Source organism: Drosophila mojavensis, unplaced genomic scaffold (genome assembly GCF_018153725.1).
Source record: "Drosophila mojavensis isolate 15081-1352.22 unplaced genomic scaffold, ASM1815372v1 contig_36, whole genome shotgun sequence".
NCBI lineage: Eukaryota > Metazoa > Arthropoda > Insecta > Diptera > Drosophilidae > Drosophila > Drosophila mojavensis.
In genome coordinates this window covers 4149137-4172505 of record NW_025318858.1, presented here as the reverse complement: position 1 = coordinate 4172505, position 23369 = coordinate 4149137, and the positions used below count along the sequence as shown (strand labels likewise).

Genomic DNA, 23369 nt, shown 5'->3' with positions numbered 1-23369 from the left:
TCTCTTTTTATATGGTATATCCATAAAAAAATTAAACAAAAATATTAAATGAAAGAACAACCTGTTATGCATCTAATTCGGAAATTAATTAAGCATGATATACGATGTGATATATTTTATCATTAAGGCTTTGAGGAGGAGCAGGAGGAGAATAGAATGTGAAATATAGCTTAATGACAATTAAAAAAAAAAATTAAAATTAATAAATAAAGAAATATATTTTAGGCCGTAAATAAATTTGTTTCATAAAAGTATTTGCCTAAAAGCAAAAACATTTTGCTGTCGTTGATAAATGAACAAGTCAATAATAAGAAATATGGCAGTGGGTGGAGATAGTTAAATGGGTTCGAATGGGTTTAAGTTTAGGATATATAATATAGTTTAATTTATATTTAAATAGACAAGCACATAAATCTTTTTTTTATACATACGGGATTTTTTTATTGAAAAGCCCCGCACTAAAATATAAACAATTTATGATGCTCTTCAGGGACAAGTGTAAGGGAAATATAAGGAAAATATCTTATAAAAATCATTTCAGAAACTCAGATATCTCAAATATTATAAATAATATTAATGTAGATATACTAATAACATATATTTAATATTATTTTTTACTAAGCTAATCCTAAACAAATTGAGATTTATGCAAAAAGTTTTTTTAAATACATCACTAAACGCACTTTGAATACAAAAAAATTCACTGAAAATCAAACCTAATTCTAACACAATCCCCCAAACCCGCACACCTTTGATATAAGCGCTATTATGTCAATCAATATATCAGCTAGAACAGCTGAATAGCAGCATTTGATAAGCGTGTGCCTGATTACAAAGCACTTACAGCAATAAAAATAAAATAACAACAAAATAAAACTAACAAAAGACGTCATTTGCAAATAGTTGGAATCGAAACAAAAACGCATTATATATCGTATATACGTATATGTATATACATACATATGTATAACAACTTACAGCTGCTGCGACGATGATTATCATTAATTTAACCTGTTGATGAAAGCCGTTTTTCCGTTCACGATAGTCGCGCTCTATCGTCGACATTTTATTATGTGCCAAATAACCAACAAAATATTCACATGGACTGTGCAGCGAGAGGAGTACGAAAAATCGGCATCAAGGGGGGAGCGCGCGATAATTGCGAACAGCGCCAAGTGTTGAGGTAGCGTGAAATTTATCGCTGTGAATTCGTCGAAAACATAGCCAAACTAAAGCGCAACAAATGAGAATGATATCAATGATATTGATTGACTAGGCACATATCCTAGAAAATTTTAGATTGAAAGAGGAAGGTGAAATTATAAGAGTAGAAGATATTAAGAATTTTTTTCTTGAAATCTCTTATAGGGCGAGTTACTAGAACAGAGGTCTTTAAATATAATTATAAAGTAGAATCCAATATATGTCTAGATCGATTTATAGATGGAAACTGATTGCAAATAGAACATATATTATTTCTAAATGGATATTATATTTTATTGTTTGCTTACTGCATTATATCATCGTATCATATGTATAAAGCATGACATAATAAATCTGTATATAACGATGAATGTATGAGTAGTAGTTAATGCTCTAAGGAATCATAGTCGTTTATATGTATTTACCTATCTGTCACATATGTATCTCTTATTTGCATACTACACTCTCTCGACTACCATTGCTTACAGGGTATATAATGAGAATGTGCAGCATGCATGCCATGCCGAGCCATGCCATGCGCAGTCTCTGTGTGCCTCTGCCTTTTTGATTTAAGAAAATTTTCGCAGCCGGCCACCTGCGCGTATACGTAATCTAAATTTATTGGCTCATTAGAGAACTGTGTAAATTTTGCACGTAAGCAAATAGAAAATAGAGAATTTGTATATATTGGCAGCACTTTTTTTCTAATTGGCATTTAATTGCGATATACGCTACGCTCAAAATATGCGCTCAGGCGAGCGCACAAGTTTAACAGAGTCAACAAAACAAAAGAGTAGAAAGTTCCAAAAGAAATGCGAAATGTTGACAAGCTGTCTGAATCATTATTCAACACTGTCATTGTCCCGTCCACTTTCCCTCTCTACTCCTGCCAACGCACTTGGCCTAACGCTTTTGTTTTTACAGCACTTACAGCAGCTGAGAGAGTCAACATCTGTGAGGCGTTTTTAATTGCGAGTCAATATATACGACTATATGTGCTTGTGGAGTTTGCGGAAAGACTTACGGAACCATATCAGTGAGGCAGTGTGTACACACTGTTCTCCAGTTCGAAATACAAGAACAATCTTTCAACTGAACTCAAGTAGAGTGAACTCCAACTGGAAGTGAAGTGTTTCGTCTGTGTAAAGCTCTTCCCAACGTGTTTGCCATGGGGGGCTTAGTGTTGGTAAACACATTCGATCAGACGACATAACGGTAAGTAAGCAAATATTGTAAAAAGGTAAGCAAGAGAGATAACAAAGACGTACCAAAGCACAAGGCTTCCAAGAAAATATTCAGTGTGTAAACTCTTTCTGAATGATATTGGGTTATAAATTAAGTAAATAGGCCTAGATGGTTTTACATTGGTTGTGCAACACTGTAAAGGCATTACCGTATGAATGACCAAATATGAGATGAACCTTCAAGACAAGAAACTAACTGCAAACTGTAAACATATCGTTGTGCAACACTGGAAGGTGCGCTATTGAATAAGCAAGGTTAGATGGAATGAATGTTTAGGAATAGAGACGAGCTCCCAGCTTTACTATATCGACTAGCTCATATGCTGACCATGAAAGCTAGAAACTTTTCCATAATTCTCATATTCGATTATCATTTTCAATAATATGTCGATATTTCATCAATATGTCGATAAACACAAATACAGTTCAATATACTTACTACTTTCAACCCACCTAAGGGGTTTTCTACATAAGTCTAGTCTAGTAATTTAGTAATTTGTTATTTGAATGCTCACCTGCAAAGAAATAGAGAAGTATAATTAATAAATGGTATTAGACTTCGTGCTTTCTTTTTTATTGTATTACCATTCCGTATCATATAACTACCTAATTTTTCATGGAGGGCATTGCAAACTGCTTGAAAATGTTGTCAAATTGCAATGTGAAGACGCAAAATGGACGCAGCAACAGCAGAGTGAATGTATAGTAGATGCCTTTAATTAATTGGCGTGTTTAGCGAGTGGCAACAGCGCAAAGCCAATCGAAAATTTATAAAAATAAACTCAAAATCGCAGACGTCAAGAATCGAATGCATTTTTGGCCAACAGCCATGCCGGCCAAAATCTTGTCAATGAAATGTTAATGTAAGTGTTTATGTATATGTAAATCTATAAAAATAAATGCATAAAGAATCGGATATAGTTTTCGAGCCAAGTGCGAAGTCAGCTGTGAAATGAAAACGAAAATGAAATGAAACTAGCATCTAGTTGGGGGCAGGTGTCGACTTGGCTATTATATAAGGCCATGTATAGAGATGATTCTAGTGGGTTGCTCGCATATTCACATCGGACAGTCTAAAATATTTACAACAATTTTTCATCAGTCATCTGACAGGCGTTGAGTTAGTCATGCTTTCGCCCTGTTCTTGTTTATAATTGAAAATTCCTTTTACTCTTCACATTTCACATTCGAAATGTCAAAATGTGGGCGGACGGTTAATTGATGTCTAGAACATTTTTTGCCCACACAATCAGTGACCGTGGCCTTTGTAGCATGAATTTATTTTTGCATATTTTTTTCAGACCTATCATAGGCAAAGTACAAGTTATAGGGGGTTTAAGGAATATTTCGTACTGAAGGTCTCAAATTACTTAAAAAAAGGATGACAATGCGAGCGGTTTTCTGGTTTCAAGTTACTTAAAAATAAAATGAATTTTTGTTATTCTATGTATAAATATATAACAAGCTAGCTAGCTAGCTAAGATAGAGCTAAGGCGGTTGTATGTATAGCTGTTAAAGGGAGTTGAGCCACAGTAATATTTAATAATTCATGAGAATCAATCAGGATTTGCGTTTAAATAACCTCTTTGGTTGCGTCTTATAAAGTTTGTTTTTGCTAGTAGTGTTCTTTAATTTCGTTTCTATTTTCATTCGAAACTGCCTGACTAGGAAATACACTGAAGCTGGCAAAGAATCTATATCCTAATTATTCAAGCTTTCTTTTGTACATACATAGCAAACAATCCATATCCAATGGCTTATGGATAGTCAGTTCCGATACACAATCAGCGTTTATATCTCCTTTACAACTCTTTCTGCTTATATGAGTGTGTGTGAGGCTGAACTGCAGCCTTTATAAACCGACAGTTTATTAACACAAGAACAAGAAACGCAAAACAAACATTAGAGCAACGTAATATTTAACAAGTTTTTTCTGAAATCGCAGCGCCAAGTGGTATCTCAGGTGTATCGTGTATCTTGGCCTCGTCGGGAACATCCTTCATTTGAACCTTGCCCACCTGAACCTCGATAACCGATTTGTTGGCATCGTCGTCTTCAAATGTCGACTCAATCAACTGTACATCCGAGCTATCGAGGAATGTATTATCATTGTCATTGTCATTATCATTGTCATGATCATTATCATTATCATTATCACGATTGATATTTTCCAAACGCTCCTCCATGATGCCCGGCTCCGAGTTAACCAATAAATTATCTTCCATCTCCTCCTCGTCGATCAGGACCCCAACCATGGGATAATTCTTAGCGAGCAGCGTATCCCAGCGATTTATATAATCAATGATTGTCTCGCGCGGCTTTAGGGAGCGCTCCAAATATTTAGAGAAATTCTTTCCGGCCACACAGCCCAGCACACCCTGTGGACTAAACTCCTCCAAGCCAGCCGAGACATCAAAGATCTTTCCCTTGAACGCAATCAGAATCCGTCCATCACGGCGAGTGCCATCGTAATCCAGCAATTGATTTGCTGTCATCCGAGTAAACGGAAACGGTGGCAACTCTGGCGGCTTTGCCAACTCTTGATTGGGTTTCTTCTTCCCAGAAATGGCTCGCCAGAACCTCTGATAAAAGTGGCAAAAAAAGTAGCCCAGCACAATCAGACCGAATATTATAAACCCATTAAATATTCCATTTTCCTCAGCCATTTTAGACACGTAGGATAAATAAATTTACTTTTTTGGAAAAAATGAAAATCTTTTTTTACGAGAGCTGATATATTGTTCTTTATGAAGCTCGGTTGTGACTGAATTTTTGTTTGTAACTGCGACGATACTACTCAACGATTTGCAAAAGGTTTTCATAGCCAGCTTGGACCTGGATATTATTTATATCTAGGAGTGAAGCTGGGTGTCAAGTTAGGAAGACACTTATGTCAAAGAAAATGTGATTTTTTTTTTTTTTTTTTGTTAGTACAAAATTGTATAATTGTATAAAGCAATCATATTTAATCATATTTTTTGTTTTCATCATTTTGCTGATTGCAAATGGTCAAAATTATATTTAAGGTAAGCTTCTTTCAATTTTATTATTGCTATATAAGACAAGATAGGCACTAGGATCATATATCATTATATAATAATTCCGATAATCATATTTGCTAAATAACATTTTTATTCCGAGTTATAAATCTCCGACAAATCATAAATATTTCAGACTCGACAACAATATACCCCATCGAGCCCACAAAATCCAGATGCTAATTGGACAATTTAAATTTACAATTTTTCTTTTCTTCAAGCTATTTTTGCTTTTCTCTTCGGATCACCGCAGTTGACAGCTGCGCAGTGCGTATAGCAAACAAACAATTGCGTTGATAATAGCAGGCAGTCGTCGTATCAGAATGATATCAGGCCAGACGAGTGCCACACGGCTAGACCCACTTGTAGCAGGTGATAATGGCAGTGGGAATAACAGGAGTTCAGAAATGCGAGCACCCAAACCCAACGGCTTGATAATGTTTTCAAAAGAGAGTGAAAACGCGAGAGACGTTGATACAAAGTGTACATAAATATTTTTTATTATGCAGTTATCAGTTGATTAAATATGAATTACACATACAAATAAACAAACATACACTGAGTGACAAAGGGGAGAGACAGAAGGAGAGTGAGTCACATACACAAACACAAGTGTCATATGATAAGCGCCAGCAAATACAAAATACATATTTCATATACAGGGTGCTGCAATCCACTAGGGCAAAACAGAGGTTTGAGCAAAGGCCAGGCCAGCAATGTAAAAAGAGCAAACAAATAAATAGCACAGAGCAGAATGTGTGTTGGCAAAGGGCTTAAGCAAGTGAGCTACAGTAGCAGCCACTGTATAGGAAGGTAACTTAGAGCTCTATTTAAGATGCTGACGATTAGGTACTTATTATCTTGTGTAAGTTTTCTATATTATTTTATTTGAACATTTTTATTTTTAAAATATATTTATTTTGTATGCTGGATAAGATTTATATAAATAATACTTTGGAACTGTTTCGATTCTCAAAAAAATTCTATAGACATTCAAATCAATAGGTAACGGTACATGAATTTTTGAAAATATATAGAAGATATAAAAGAAGTTTTGGTGCCCCCAACTCTCATATTTTTCTTTATTTTGAGACCATAATGCATAGGTAAACGTGCTTTAGTCAGCAAGACTTTGAAATACACTGCACGCGAACATCATATAAAGACAGACAGACAGACAGACAGAGCTCAACTCAGCTATTAGGCATGTTAATATATTGTATATAGAATTATAATAATTGAATACGGTTTAAACGACGCTCCAGAGACCTGGACCGCTTATACCCGGAAGACGCTATAGCCGTATAAGTCTACTCATATAAATTTGTCTGGGAACCAGAAATTTCATCGCATTAACCGTATGGATACTATGAGAGAAGTCATTATAACCGGGCTCTACTAACTATAGTATATTTTATTATTATAACCCAATAATTTATGATAATATTTCATAATGGTATGAGTTCCATAATTGAAAAAACTTAATCCGATTTTTCATTATATGTACATAAATCCTTTATATTTAATAAGATAAAGGTATTAAAGATTATATAATATTTATATTTACTTTTTCATATTTTATACTCAATATATATGTAATGAAATATGACAAGATTTATTGCTTATACAATTTTCTGCAGGCAAATTTCAGTTTCCATGAACTTGCAGGCTGAACTCTACAAATATACATACATACAATATATATACATGTACGCATATATACATAACTATATATCAACAATATTGTTTATTCTGATTGTTAACTGTAGCTACACGTTGTTATGCATTTTACTTACCCAATAAAATCTTTGATAAAACAATAAACCTTAAATAAACCGCGATCATTATTCAGTAAATAGTCGGGCTGTATGACGGAGGCGGCCATAAGGCCAATGTTTGTTTGTTGTTGCGGTTGTTGTTGTTGCTGCAGCATTGTTACTGCACTGCTGCTGCTGCTGCTGCTGCTACTGTTACTGCTGCAACTGTTGCTGCTAGCCGCCATTTTGTTGGCTAACGACGCAGCCATTTTGTAAATTGAACATGCATGTTAGCAGTTGCTCTTATTTATCTCTCTTGTTTATTGTTATTGTTGTACTTGTTGTTGTTGTTGTTATTGTTGTTGTGTTAGCCGTGCACTTTGCATATCGCAACTGTTAACCGCCAGGAAAGAAATTGTTTACGTTTCAAATGAAAACACAGAATTCAAAACAAAACCAGAAACAAACAAAACAACAAAAAACAGAAGCAAAATTCAATTATTAAGCAATTGCCAAACATTTTCAATCAATGGAAAATTGTATTACAAAATTTGCCAATTCTCGTTTCGAGCAGGTGTGCGTGTGTGTGTGTGTGTGTATCTAGGTGTGTTCATGTGTGTATATGTGAGTGTTGATAGGCATTGCATGCTTCATAATCAGAGACATTTATTCGTATGAGCCAAGCATTTAATTAACTTTCCATTTGCCTCGTTGCGAGGCAATCATAAATTACACAGCTAGAGAAACGGAGAAAGAGAGAGAGAGAGGGATGAAGAATGACAAAATAGCACGGCAGATAGCACTCATATAGTAGCGTGTATGCTCTTGTTGAGACGCCACTGTAATACACTCGCATCCTTAACAATTGCTCAAGCTGCAGCTCAATGCATAGAACAGAAGCAACTGAATTGTTGGGTTGAGCTTTAAAGCTTTACATTTTGTCTGTTAAGCTTTTTAAGCAAAAGCTATAAACGCAAGGATCATAATGCAGACTTGATTGAAAGATATTGGAGTTGGTTAGATTTCTTTGTTAATAAAATAAAAAGACAATCTATAATAAATTCGTCATCATGGGATATTTGGAACTTAAGCGTATAGAAACTGTTGGTAATACAGAAATATGGAAACTATATAAGCTCAAAATAAATATGTTTGGCTTTAAACATAAAATATAAATTGGGAATAGATACGTTCAATTTAGTGCAAAAATAAGCTGATAGAGTCCGCTATTGTAGGCAATCATAGCAAAAAAATACGTTTCTCTTGAGGTACCCTACTATAAACACACACACTGACAAGCGGACAGACAGAAATATGTTGATTATTTTTGAAAAACTTGGTCGTTAGTCAGGCAGTCAGGCAGTCACTCAGTGAGGCAGTTGGCAACGAATGTCGCACATGTTGACAGTTTTGTTTTGGAATTATGACAGCTGGGCTGTCGAGTGCCACGCCCCCCTCATATCTGTGTGTGTGCAGCTATGTCAACGTGCGACTTTTACAAGTGTAAAACACAGCAAGCAACAAGCACGAGCTAAATGAAAAAGATGTTGCCGCCTTGATAAGGTGAGCGGCCAACACCAAAAAATATGAAAACGAAAAAAAAATACTAAAGAAAAACATTGAAAAAGAAAAATTGTGTTTACAACGAAATTAATTAACATATTTAATTAAGGCAGCAACAAGCTGAAGCACACGTGCTTTAGATGCAAAATTAAATCAACGAGAGAATGTGGAAGCGAAAAAAAATTATATGTATATATATATATAATAAAGTATGCATATATACATATGTATATAAACAAGCGCGAATGGCAGGTCGAAGCTTCGATACTCTTACAAATATTGTGGCTTGGCAAAAAAGTTTTAATACCCTTAAAAAATCGAAAGGAATAACATAAAAGTATTTTCATACTAATTTAAAGAAACTATTTCCTATTTCTTTACCTTATACCCATATCTTATATTCAATTTATTTTAAAATTTTTGTAAGATTCATAAGTGTAGGCATTTCAAATTTTATAAAAATTCAAATGCCCCAAAGGGTATTAAAAGAGGTATATCCATATTTTATTTTTATTACGGGGGAGTCTAGAACTGAAAGCAAGGCCAAAGTTGGCCCACTTGAAGAGGCGGCTGTTGTAGTGGAGGACGAGGCAGGTGCTTGGTGTTGGACACTTATTAAACAGTCGAGATTTTCAAATTTTAGGGCCCTTTTTAATGAACGGGTTGAATGACGACCCTGACTTTGACTTTGACTCGGACCAAAAACAAGTCACGTTCTGAGTGTGTGGGCACTTGACGTAGCATTTGATGACTCGACGAGTGTTTGTTTGTTTGTGTGTGTGTGTGTGTGCTATGGTAGGGTTGCCAAGTGCATGACAAGTACCAGAGTTGTTAGGGCTAGAGACCTTGGACAACAACAGCACTCACACAAGCAGAAGCACACCCACACACACATACTTACAGCCCCGCTCGGCACTCAATTGAAAATGAAAATGAGCTTTGGCGCCCAACGTGGGATGAAGATCCTGCCATGGAAATGTATTCATAGGCAGCAAATCTCTATTCAAATGGAATGCACAACACAAAATGTGTATGTATATATATATACATATATATTTATACAGATATATGTGAAATGCTTGGGCTGCCAAGGCTGGTCGCCCACACGTTGACAGAGCTTTTGGCCAAAGGCAGCTCAAATTAAGAATTTCATATATACTATATGTACATAAGAAGGGAATGTCAGTTTTGACAAGGATAACCGTTCTTAGCGAAAGAGTCGTGGGTGACCTTTTTATATATATGTGCAGAAATATATATAGAAACACAAGATTGAAGACTCAATGGAAAGTTAGCTTTGGGCTAAAGCCATAATATAGTTCGCACAGCAAACAAAGGAACTAAGAAATTTATTCATAAAGAAAAATAGAGATTGGCTATTAAATTTAATTTACTTCAATTCAGTAAAGCGTTTAATAGTTCTATATTATTTAATAAAATATCTTTTGATTTACAAAAATTTTTTAAAAATTATTTATTTATTTTTAGGAGTTTACATTTTTGTTTTTATTACCAGATTAATAGATATCAATTCTTCAATTATTTCTAGAGATTCAGAATTAAAACTTTAAAATTTTAAAACCCGTTATACCACATCTAGCACAAATTACTTATTAACTTGGCAATTTTGTGTTGAAATACTGAAATTCAATTGTAATAGAAAATTTTCTTTTCTAGAATCTAACTAATAAAACTTGTGTTTATTCTTAGCAAAATAAAAGCCATTCTAACCCAAATAGAACATGTGAAAGTTTCTAATACGATTGCGACTTTCAGAACTCTTAATATTGCAGTACTCTTAACTTTTAGCGTTCATATTCCTAACAACTTTTAGCCAACACACAGCGAAAGACTGCTAGCCTAACAACACCCCAGAAGGAGGAGCTCATGAAATATGTAAGCTATTTATTGAATTGAATAGCAAAAGTAGTTCTCTCCAGCCCAAAAGACATTATTGCTCAAGTTATATTTCTATTCACAAAGTTACGCATAATTTTCGCATAATAGACGAAAATAGCGAAAATTGTCAAAGGACTGGCAATATCTATATATACAATAATGTGTGTGTGTGTGTGTGTGCATGTGTGTTCGAGTAATAAACGCATTGAAGCGTAAAATTTATGTACATCATAAAGGAGACCGAAAGCTGAGGGTAAAAATCAAGGCGTTGAAAGCGCGCATTTAACGGGAATAGCGAAATTATGCAAACTACAAGCACTCAGGCAGCAGTAGTGACAGCAGAGTATCTATGTGAATTGTATCTCTATGCGTGTGTTTGTGTGTGTGTTACGCGTCATTGCGCTGTGCCACAATACAGCAGCAGCAAGGACGTTGCCAAAGGACTCGTCAACGTTCTAAAAGCGCATTGCACACTGCAGCAACACACAAAAGGGAGCAAAAAATAAATAAAAAAAATAAAAACAGATTCCAAGAAAATGTGGGAAAAAAACACATTCGCAGCAGCTAGCGCAACCTTGACCTAAATATGTTGCATGTAGCATGTGGCATGTGGCATGTAGTGTGTGGCATGTGGCATGTAGTGGCAAGTGGGCGGCAGCTGCAACTTGCCTGTTCCACAAAGGAAATGTGAGACAACCCAAATGCCGCACATGTTGGCATTTGAGTTAAGTTCTTTGTTGCAACGAGCAGAGGCAGAGGCAGAGGCAGAGGCAGAGGCAGAGACAGAGCCAAAGCAACACAGACGCACTGGCAGTTCTAAGCATACATCTCTTGCCTGTGGCAGCACAGCACAGCACGTACATTTCGTTTTTATGAAACATTATTAGAGTTTATTGCCACCGACAGCAGCTGCAATCCCCCATGTGGGGGCACGCTCTCTTATCGAATTTCACTTTTCAATGCGATATTCAACTGCTCAACTGCTTCAACAAATTTAATTCACTTCTCTTCTTTTATATCCATGTAGCACGTTGCGTATGAGCAATAAATAACTGAATAGCACATAAAGCATTTTAACGTAACCCAAATAGCTGGAGGTCAACTCGATATTTTCAACTTTTACAGCCATGTGCAGTGGCAAGCAGCAGATGAATGTAGTTTCTATGTTAAATGAGCTCGGCGATGGAAAGATATATATATAAGGTTTGATATTTTGGAATGGGTTTTGAATGCGAGCATGAGAGGAAACTATTTGAAAGAGTATGTGTAATATGAGATAATGTTAAATTGCAACATTGTAGATGCATCTATTTATAATGTTAAATGCAGTACTGATGCAGTTCTATGATTTCGAAATTGAATTTATAGAGTCCATCAAAAATGTTTATAAAATATTTTGGAATTAAAATTCAGGAATGATAAGCTTAAATTTAGCCATGTAGATTTGTCTTCTTAACTAACTTATTTTAGTCGATTGACTGAAATTATGTAGAAAGAATAATCCTAGTCTTACATAGACATTTCACTTATTTAGCTATAGTTCCCAAATTCCATTTACATGGAGTTGAAAGTTTGAAGAAGTCCTGAGCAGCTTATCAATTTCCATATAATTTTGGTTTGAGCTCTTCCCTCCAACTCCATAAAAAATGTCTACAATCTAAGCTAACGTTTTTATTTCTACAATAACTAATTTAAGAATGATTTTAAAGCCTATATCCATTAAATAAAATTATATATAATTAGAATATATTTTTAATAAATAAAAATGTTTATTTAGCATTTAAGCTATTCCCTATTTAGTATCAGTTGCATTTCAAATTGATGTTTTAAAAACTTAAACACAAATTAATCAATGAACATTAGTTAGTACTTTAACTTTATCATTACAACATATATGCCCCACTGATATTTTAATCATCTTCAACAATGTAAGATACTAGAATTCTTCCAAGAAATCTTTATAGGCAACCAGTCGATACGATCTGCCAGTCAATAAATATCAATTGATGCCTTTCTAAGCGATGTGAGCTGCACCCCTCATAGTCAACTTTATCGCTTAATCCACTCAAAAGAAACCGCGCGCGCCAGTCGATGAATTCCATAAAGTTCCACACAGCTGACGCAAATACGAATATGAGTATATATATGTACATATATATACTCTTATATAGATTTATGCATGCGAAAAGTCGTGTCTTCTTAATGGGCCGTTGGGCCATTAGTTGAATTAACGTGTGGGGCAACAATCTTATGGCAGCTGTTTGAGATCTACCTCAAGGGACGTGGCCGGCGAATAGCCTATCATCAAAGTGGGTAGCTCAATAGCAACAACAAACCGCATAGCGACAACAACAACAATTGAAAAATGTCTGTAATAAATGCCAAAATAATCAGCATAGCAAAATCTCAAATTCATTTTCCAAAATGCCAAAACAGGCAAAAAGCACAAAAACCGCAACAATAAAATTGCATTCAAGCGAAAAGAAACGAGTGACACAGGAGTGAACAACTAAGAAATACCCTGTACGAATATATATATTATGTATATATATATATTATGTATTATGTATATACATACAATGCATATATAAGATATAAGGAATACAAATTTATAAATGTATATAATGAAAATAATTTATTTATAATTGAAAATTGGCGAGAATAGATCTAATTCCATATACTATATTTCAATATTTTTATTGGAATTATATAGATAACGTAAAAGACAAGATTAGCATATTCCTTGGAGTATTTGTCTAGAGTATTTTGTAAGATTACGTTTTAAAAGTAACAGGAATTAAGGTAGATTTTCATTCCATTCGCATATTTGATATTTCATCATAGCCCCTCTCAGCTTATAGGGTATTAGGAATTAGCAAAATTATTGCTTTTGGCTAAATCATCATAATGATCGTAATGATCATGAAAAACTGATGCTTAAATTGACATTTGAGTTTGTCTCGATGGCTGTTGTATTATTCCAGCTGGTAATTTATTTCACTTTTATTTTTGTTTATTTTTTTTGGTTAGGGGTGTGTTGACTTAGGTTGAGGTCACCATGCCTGCATGCCAGGAAATGTGGTCAGAGTTATAAAAATATTGCGTATACGCAGCGTCTAACAAAGGAAACCCAAAAAGGGGTTGTTCGCAAGTTGTTGTTGTTGTTGTTGTCGTCGTCGTTGTTGTTGATATTGTTGTTGTTTTTGGCAACGAAAAGTCCACAATGTGGAAATGAATGAAATGGAACTTCAGCAATCAAGTGAGCATTGCGTAATCGAAAACGAAGCCATGAAAGATGACAATGGCGACGACGTAGACAACGACTGCGATGACTATAAGACAATGTAGTTCTCTGTATATATATGCCCTGTAATGGGGTATATTAGCTAGCAGAGAGGTCAGTCATACATGTGTATTTAATATTTATCAATTGAGGCGTTCGACAGATGTCTATCAACAGTTGGTTGAGCGAATAGCTTTGAATACCTACATCTATCTATATAAATGGAGCAATCTCTGAGTTCGGAAAGAGTAGAGCTATCTAATTTGGTATGCGTGCTCCTAAGATAACATGACAACAATAAATTTACATATTATAAATAATAATGCAATAAAACATATTCAAATTTTAGCTACTTGTATAAATTAAAATATATTATATGTGAATCATCCAGGGTATTTCGTTGTCTAAGAACGGTATGCCACATGTTTAACTTATGCAAAACAAAAATAGAATAAGAAAGCCAAGCTGAATGAATGAATAGCAAGGCAGAAAACGAGGGAGATGGAGAGAATGTAAGAGAGAGACAGAGACAGGCACAATCAATAGAATTGAGCAAAATCAATGGACAATTCAGGTGATACGAGTAGGAATTGTTGATTTAAATGCTGCTAGAAGAGGCATGTTGCACAGTTCAATTGATGCAATGACCCTGGCGTACCTGTATCGTACACCCTATACTATGTATCTCCATCTATATGTATGTAAATTCCAACAAGTTCAAGCGAAATTATTGGAAAAGCAATTTGATGAGGCGACTTTCGTTGGGGTTTATCGCGAGCTATTCAAAAGGCCATTTGATTGACGAAGGCTATTTCGGACGTTAAGGACACTCACATACAGCATGGCATTGGACTATTGCTTCGGCTTTTCGCTATTCCACAATCAACTTGTGCCTGGCTTTATCTAGCAGGAAGACGTTGCCAAAACACAAATTTGGGCGCCTGATTATTGTGTATGTTGGAGATAAACATCGCATGCTCTACACGAGTTTATATATGAATTAATTTCGGGGGTTGTTTGTGTGGACGCGTGTTCATATGTTGATTTTTATGGGCTCTGCCAAACATGTTAATGATAGCACTTACAATTTGGGAGAACTGAACTAGTTTGCCAGTCTGGGCATGAGAAGGAATTCTTGTAAGAATAATCGATTTTTGGTTTTGAGAAAAACCGCTAAACGCTCGATTACATTGATGGTTTCGAAAGTTTTCTTGGAAACTTGTTTAAATAATAAAGAATTATTTTGGTTCCTTGCTTGGGTCGATGCTTTGAAAGATTAAAATCATATGCAAACTTAAATTCATTCACTTTTTTTTTTATTATTGTTATTATTAATTTCTTCCATTTGTTTTGATTCAATTATGCATTCATTTTTATTATTTTAATATTTATCACTAAAAATGTTATGTTAAATAAAATAATACCTTTGAACAAGTTCTATTTAATGCTATATATTATAAGTTCGTATTAAATATCAGTTAACAGCGCACTTAACATTTTTCTCTGAACCTTGAGCAAAGTCGATGTCAATTTAAAAATACCAGAATAACTAGCTCACAAATGAACTGCGATTAAAATTCTTAGTTAGACCTTCAGCTAAATCACTTTCACTTTGACCTTACCAACTGTTATATAACGCTACAAATTCTCCCTTAAAATAAAACTGCTAAAACAGAGCGCATGCGTAGCCTTGAATGGACTTCTTATATACAATTTGCATATGAATGTGGAGAGGTTTGCGATTAAAGATAGGAATGTTATGTCGAGGTTTCTGATATGTTGATAAATATGTATCAGAATTTAGTCAAACAATTGAAAATCAAACGAAAAAACTGGAATTTCGAGCAATAAAAATGAATTTTCGTTACCTTTTGATAAATATATTCCCGTTATTAAAGGCAATTTCTAGATTGTTTTTGTTTTCCATGAATGAAATTTTTGTTGCTTGCTCCACACGACGAACGGGAATAGAAACGAGTAGGCGAAATAGGCGCGAAGCAGTTAGAGAACTGCCAAAGTAACTGTAGTGTGAAGGAGGGGTGGGGGCAAGTTGTATATGTGTTTCGAGATAATATGGAGCAAGGGGGAAGCACAAGGGGGAGCTGGCTGCACGCACGTTTAATTACTGCAACACAGACACACACACACGCACGTACACTGAGCGAGAATGTGTGTGGAGGAGACCGAGAGCAAGAGAGGGATAGAGAGAGAGAGCGCGAAGAGCGAACGCGTGAGAGTGGAAACGGACGCCTGGTCGAGTTTTAGGGCTGAGACGTTTGCTAATGAATTTTGATTGCGATACGTACGTTTTATAATATTAACAAAAAGATTGCACTGCTCTAATTATATATAATTTGATTTTTTATTTTTATTTGTATTTTTTGTATTTTATGTAACACAAATTACTTTGCACTTTGCTTTTTATTTGGTATTTTTTGATTTGATGTAAGCAACTGCGTTGCACACTTGCGAAGTCCGACGAAGACTGACGATGGCAGCGACGACAACTTCCGCATTTGCCAGTAATACCAATGAAAAATACGCACACACACACACCCTCATACACAGAGGCGAGCTGCTTCTGCTTGCTGCACGGGCGCGAGATAAGACGCGGCAGCGTTAACTAGCGAATTTTTTATTTATTTTTTTGTGTTTTGTTATTTGAAATCCAAATTTATTTATATTTATCTATAAATTATTTTTTGTTCACTTATTCACACAGAATTGCTTTGCCTGTGTGTTGTTTGTTGGTTAGAAAGAAGCCAAAGTATAGATTGACAGCCGCAGCAGCACTCTGAGGGTAGCTTTTTTGTGTTTTACCCGTTTGGCGCGTTCATCGGTCATGCAGATGAGCGCAAGCAGCAGCAGCAACACAGACACACACATACACAAGCGCTCTCTCTCTCTCGCTGCAAGTTCATTTCTGCCACGTGAGCGAGAGCGTGAGAGCGCCAGAGCGAGCGCGCGCAAAAGTTTATGTTGCAATTGCCTTTGATTAGGCAAAAGCGACAAGGCAATGTGCGTGTGCATGTGTGATTATGTGTGTGTGTGGGTGGGTGGTTGCCCGTCCCAAGCAGTGCTGCTACACAAACTAATTAGCCCATGCCACTAGGCTCCGCGCTCTCTCGCGCACGTATACACACATATAAATACAGAGAGCACGTTAAACGATTTACTACATAGGCACACACACATGCTATGCTAAACTGCTGCAAAAGGCGCCTGCGCATTCATATGTTTAGCATAAATACAAATACCAACAAATGTGGCTGGGTCATCGCTGCTAAACAAGTGGTGAACTATGGTAAGGTTGTATGAGTGGTGAACTGGCAGCAATCATAACAATAGACAGACAACTAGCGAAACAGACAGAGCGTGAGAGAGGGTGTGCGTGTGTGTGTGTATATGTGCTAGCTGCTGCTGCCTTGCAGAAATGAACGCTGCACGCTTTGAGAGCGTGAAAGAGCAGTGAATTATTAGTGTACCTCTCTCTCTCTCTCTGGCGCTCATTGTCCTAATTTTGATTGGGTCGTTGTCGATGGTTCGCTGACTGTCTAACTAATTACGCCAATTTATAAATAATCAACGAGGCGCACAATTTTAAGGACCTTGTGCGAGGACCACAAAACAGAAAAGAAATGACAAAACAAATAATAAATGTAAATATTTAATCACAGTCACTGGGCTCGAGGCTCTGCCTAATCAATGTCGTAAGCCACGAGTTAAGTTACTCCTGGGAAGGACACTGAACGCGAAACAACGGCACAGGCTAAGGACACTCGTCCACTTGTCTGCTTCTTCATCCTTTTACTTGAGTGAACTATGTTAATTGCATGTGTTTCCTTGCATCTGCTGCTGCTCTCCTTAACCGACTATCTGTCCCTCCATCTCTCTCTCCCTCTCTCACTCTGTGTTTGGCAGAACTGGCACATGACCTACATAGGTCGCAAAACATAAACAAAAGTACGTGTACAGATGGTTTGGACAGTTGGACAATTGTTAAAACACTTTAATCAGTTATTGTTGTATATCGCAAAAATATATATGGGAGATTCTATGTGATATATGCATATTAGCTTATTTATGTTTTGACGGTATACAATTTAATGCAGCGCATTCCTCTGAAATTCTTATTGGAATTCAATTGTTAAACTCTATATGAGAGTTAGATGATGTTAGCAGCAGAGTTATATTAAGTTCTCTGAAGAAAGGTTCTAGCAACGTTACATTAACAAATTAAATAAAATCATATACTTTCTTTTAATATATTTTAGAGCAAAATATTTTTAATTTTTCGTTAAGACCGTTTAATTTGATATATTTTTATTTCAATAGGAATGTTAATCAATCGTAAATTTCATGTATACTTTATATATTGTTGTATATATTCTATCAGTTGTATATCCCCACATTCTATTTCATATAATTTATACTTATTACTTACAATTATCTATTTAATTATATTATGACACATGAGTCACGAACATACCTGCAATGAAACAAGAATTGAAATAGATTTAATAAGCAGACGAAGTTAGATTTTTTTTTTTTTAATTAAGCCAATAAATTTTTTAATTGTACAAACAGAAAAGCCCCTCAATATACAACCGACTTGATACGATCATATACATATATAATACTTTTATTATATTTATATTATGGGTCATACAATATTTTTAGCACAATTGCCAATTTCTGAAGTAGCTAGAGACATATAATACATTTCGTGAACCATTTGTATGGCTAAAGAGAGCCCTGATAAGATTAGGCATGGATCGTTGGTGCTTGCGGTCTTTATTAATGACAATGCATATTGAAAATTGAAGAGCTATGAACGAAGAGAGAGAGAGAGAGTAAAAGAGCGAGAGAGAAAACCAACTTTAAAACAGGTTGACTGTAATTTTCCATATGGCCCTCATAATGTATTACAATCGAACCAGTTCTGTAAAAGGTCGAACAGATAAGCGTTTCATCAATGGAAAAGTTTTAATCAACTTTATAGAAATGTATTAAATGGAGTGAAATGGGGTATATAAATAAGTATATTTACACCTATTGAAATAAAACATTAGTTAGGTTTGGTTTTAAAACATTTACCTATTCAAAATCTGACACACACAAATATTTTCAGTCTAGTTTTAGCATCTCAGACAAAAGTATATATCTATATATATATATCTTGGAAAACGGTTTTAACAAAATTTTTATAAATTATCATTTTTGGAACATCTCTCTTGGCGATTCAGTATTTTAAATTTCAAAATCCTTGAAAAAACTGCCATTTAGAACTGACACACATTATATCAGGCTTCTGTCTTATTAAGAGATTGGGAAGAAAAAGCTATATTATTCTAAGCTCTTAGTTTTAAAGCACCTCTCTATACGATTCGGTGACAGCTTTAACAGTTGCATTGCACGGTAAATCAAAGCTCAGCTTCTCACTGATAAGTGCGTTCTTAAAGCTTCGATTAGTTCTGTTAGAATTGTGCTTGTTCATGCGGAATGCAGCAACGCGCAAAACCAACATTTGCCCCGGGGTCAATGAAATAAAACGCAATTGCTGTACCCTCCACCAGCACCAGCGCCAGCTCAAATTGCAAAGGTAAGCGGAATTATAAGCGCTGTAGAGAGAGCGAGATTGATTGAGAGAGCAGCAACAGCACCGATCGGAGCGTAAGAAAAAGCGCCGAGTGCTGAACGAGAGAGGCTGATTGACGCTTACCAACAAACATACACACACACGCGCACGCTAGCTCACACACACACATAAACACTCACACATAAGAAGGCAAACAAACCGGCGATGCGAAGCAAAGCAAAGGCAGTGAAGGCAGCAGACATTCGAAGCGGTTAGCCGTTCAGTGTGACAGTGAACGTCGTACGGTCGTTGTGTTATGGCAGCAGACGCAACAGAAGCAAAAACCCAAAACAGAAATAACAGCAACAAGCAACCGTAATAGTTGTGTGGAAAAAAGGCTAGTAAACAGCGTATAAACTGTGTGACAATAGCAACAACAGCAGCTACACGGCAGCAACAGCATCAACAGCAAAGGCAACTGCAACTACCACTACAAGTGCAAGCACAGCAACAAGTTGTCCACCACCTGAGATCTATATTCAACACAAAAACAAAAACAAAATAGAATACAGAGCAAAGAGGAGGCAGCAACTACAGCGCAAATATGTTTGAGGTGGCCTGCCTAATGTTCATTTGCCCTTGGCTCATCATCGTCTTGCTCATGTTCATCGCCATGACCGTTCTATAAACAACAGCAACAACAACAGCTACAGCAGCTGAAGAGAATGTGAGTGAATGAGTGCTGAGCGTGCTCAATAACGAAGCAGAAAAAAAAAAAAATAGGGCACACTTGCCAAAAGCAGCAGCAAATGAATGTTTCAACACTTTTGGCAGTGTGCCCGTTCGTTCGTTGGTTGCTTCTCTCGGTTCATTGATGCTTGATTCCTTCTATGCAAAGACAAAATCGCAAATGTGAAACATGAAAAACAGAAGAAGAAGAGTGAAAAACAACCTCTTCGAAAGAGGGATTATATTGTGATTTTAATTATAAACGTAATTGTAATTAGATGTAAGCAATATTTGTACTTACATTTACACACAATTACACATACATAATCGACAATTTATTTTATATATGTTTCCTAAATAGTTAAGCTATATTTTATGGAAAATAAATGTGTTGATCAAATATAAACAAAGGGTTTGACAATTCCAAAGAGAAATATAATTAGTTAATAGATTAGTATATTTTTTAATAAACTTTAGAAGCAGCAAACGAGGGGAGAGAGGGAAAAACATTCAAAATTGATCAGGCTGGGCAGCATTTTATATCTTGAGATTTTTTGCATTTTTTTTTATTTTTTTTTTTAAATTAAGGAAATGAATATATTTTTATTTTTTTAATTATCAAATTAAAAAATATATAATTTTCTTTAAAACCCAATAACAACAAGTAAGAAGGCTCCAGTCGAGACTGCTCGACTAGGAGATACCCTGAACCCTCCAAGCTGATATTCTAATCATTCTGCACTTATTCTATGTACACATACATACACATGCACTTATAAGCACGCGCTCTGCTAACTGCGCTGTAAGCAGCGGCTGCGCTTGGGCTGCGCTGCAGTGTGGGCAATATTATGACAATTTATTTGTTGAATAATTTCTTTTGTAGACATACGATCCTAATGAAACTTTTAGAGCGTAATAATATGGCTAAAATGTGCGTACATTCCAAAGCACAAGTCTCTAGTACTTGAAATGCGTTTTTTACAAATTGGGGGCGAAGGGGGCGTGGTATCCAAAATCTGTAAATTACAAAATCTTTGTGTCCATTAACTCTATATACAACGCTAATTTGAAGTCTCCAGGTCTAAAAGTGTTCAAACTAGGCTGAAAAAACCAAGTCGATTTTTCGATTATTCTCGATAAAAAAGTTATCGGATGAGTTATCGAAAAAATAAAGCAAACTCGTACTGCCTATGGTATACACGAGTATGCATGCCAAATTTCAGCTCTCTAGCTCTTATATCTTCTGAGATCCTTTTGCTCATACGGACGGACGGACGGACGGACGGACGGACGGACGGACGGACGGACGGACGGACAGACGGACAGGGCTATATCGACTCAGCTCGTCGTCCTGATCAAGAATATATATACTTTATGGGGTCTGCGATGATTCCTTCTGCCTGTTACATACTTTTCACAAAACCATTATACCCTGATTTCCCATTTTCAATGGGTTCAGGGTATAATAAACATTATTTTTATGATTCTTAAATGACTTTTACTTCATTCATTCTTTTGACCACATATAACACGTTTTACAACTTGAATATTATTATTAAAATTTTTCTGGCTTGAATCTTGTTTAAATTAGCAATTCAAGCTTGGGGCCAAGCCTTAAAAATACAATAAATTATTGCTGATATATTAAGTTTCAATATAATCGAATATATAATTCAATATAATCGAATAATAATATAATACAGACTTCTCTCTAATAAAAAGCTCTATTATCAGATAAGAATACCTTTATTAAGAGTAGGCTGCCGAATAAGTTTCCTCAGCATAAAGTCCACACTTTGAGTCATATTTACCCATGCATAAAACACGGTTCTTGAAAATAACACATAGAGAGACAAAAGGTCTGAAGGCTTATCTGCAATTGCACTATCTATACATTTGATAAGCATAATTATCAATGGTAAATTTCAAAATTGGAGATAAAAGTGGAAGTCACAGAAATTTTGTCAGTTCTAGCTTTAGACAAGCTTCACTGTAGCAACAAATTGCAGGCGTTTGCTTTTTTAGTACATTTTTAATTTCCAAGAATTAAAAACGACCGACAAAACAGAATTGCTGTGAAAAGAAACATCTTAAGCATAAATCTAAAGAACGCCCACGCTAATATTTATTTAGGATACAATATAAGAAAGAGGGAGGCACGGGAAGTTAGGGTGGCTGAGTGTGTTCAGGCCTACGCAATTTCCAAAAACAAAATAAATCATCTTTAAAAAACACAAAGATTGAAAAATTATTTCAAAGTATATATATATATATATATATATATATATATATATATATATATATATATATACTTTATGGATAAGAATGGAAAAATAATGATATTTGTAAAGTCAAAGACTAAATAACCTAAATATATATAGTATTGTGTATACAGTAGAATCTCAATTCCTACGCGGCTAAATCGATAATGCCGATAAATCGAAAAAAATTCTATTCCCTGAAAAGAAATTCGTTCTCAATAATTCTCGAAAAAAAACTGATCCCCTTGGCATTTCAAATTATCGGGATTCTACTGTATAAGACTACGATACTTTCACTAATATTCCATTAATTAATATATACATGTATAACACATCTAAATATTTACATATATAAATATTTTCTATATACTCATGTATCTTCATATCATATACCATATTCCATATACTCCATTCCTAAACCGTATATTCATATGATGAATTAGTTCAGTTAAGTGATGATTTGATGCACTAGTTCATTAAGTTCAAGAGTTCATGAACAATATAATTTAGTTAAATTTCTTTCAAAAATTGGCGAATATTTCAAATCTATTTTAAATGAACAAACTTTTCAAGTTAGAGCATATATTGGTTAGGATACATATGCAATATACCCTTGCCAAATAATATGATTTCTTTTTGGGCGTTGCCACCTGTTGACAATCACAATTGTCATTTGACTGTGCCTCGCAGGCATTGTTAATCAACCTCAAATCACAATATTTGCAGCTTTTGCTTACGAAAGTGAAAGTCGAATATGATTACAGATATGCATATATATATATATATATACACACACACACACACATACACACTC

The 23369-nt window shown here is 35.3% G+C and overlaps 2 protein-coding genes and 1 long non-coding RNA gene across 6 annotated transcripts in view; 1 reads left to right on the top strand and 2 right to left on the bottom strand.

Moving 5' to 3' along the window:
* LOC6575947 (protein bunched, class 2/F/G isoform) overlaps positions 1-23369 on the bottom strand; it is a 123384-nt gene that overhangs the window by 54570 nt on the left and 45445 nt on the right. Inside the window, exon 2 of one of the 4 annotated variants that reach the window (XM_044008756.1) lies at positions 2944-2962. The exons of 2 other annotated variants lie outside the window; for them this stretch is intronic. In XM_044008756.1, coding sequence (XP_043864691.1) covers positions 2959-2962 — 4 coding nt within the window. In that variant the 3' untranslated portion in view covers positions 2944-2958. Of the gene's footprint in view, positions 1-2943; positions 2963-18430; positions 18477-23369 lie in introns of those variants that run through there. One more of the 4 variants, XM_044008753.1, reaches the window with a different exon arrangement.
* LOC6575945 (protein vem-1) lies at positions 4266-5246 on the bottom strand. Its single transcript, XM_002001913.4, has one exon. It carries the CDS (start codon positions 5111-5113, stop codon positions 4367-4369), a length of 747 nt encoding a protein of 248 aa, XP_002001949.1. The 5' UTR covers positions 5114-5246; the 3' UTR covers positions 4266-4366.
* Positions 18483-20700, top strand: LOC26528399. The gene is made up of 2 exons (XR_001449349.3): positions 18483-19405; positions 19460-20700. It is a non-coding gene; the product is annotated as an uncharacterized LOC26528399 (long non-coding RNA).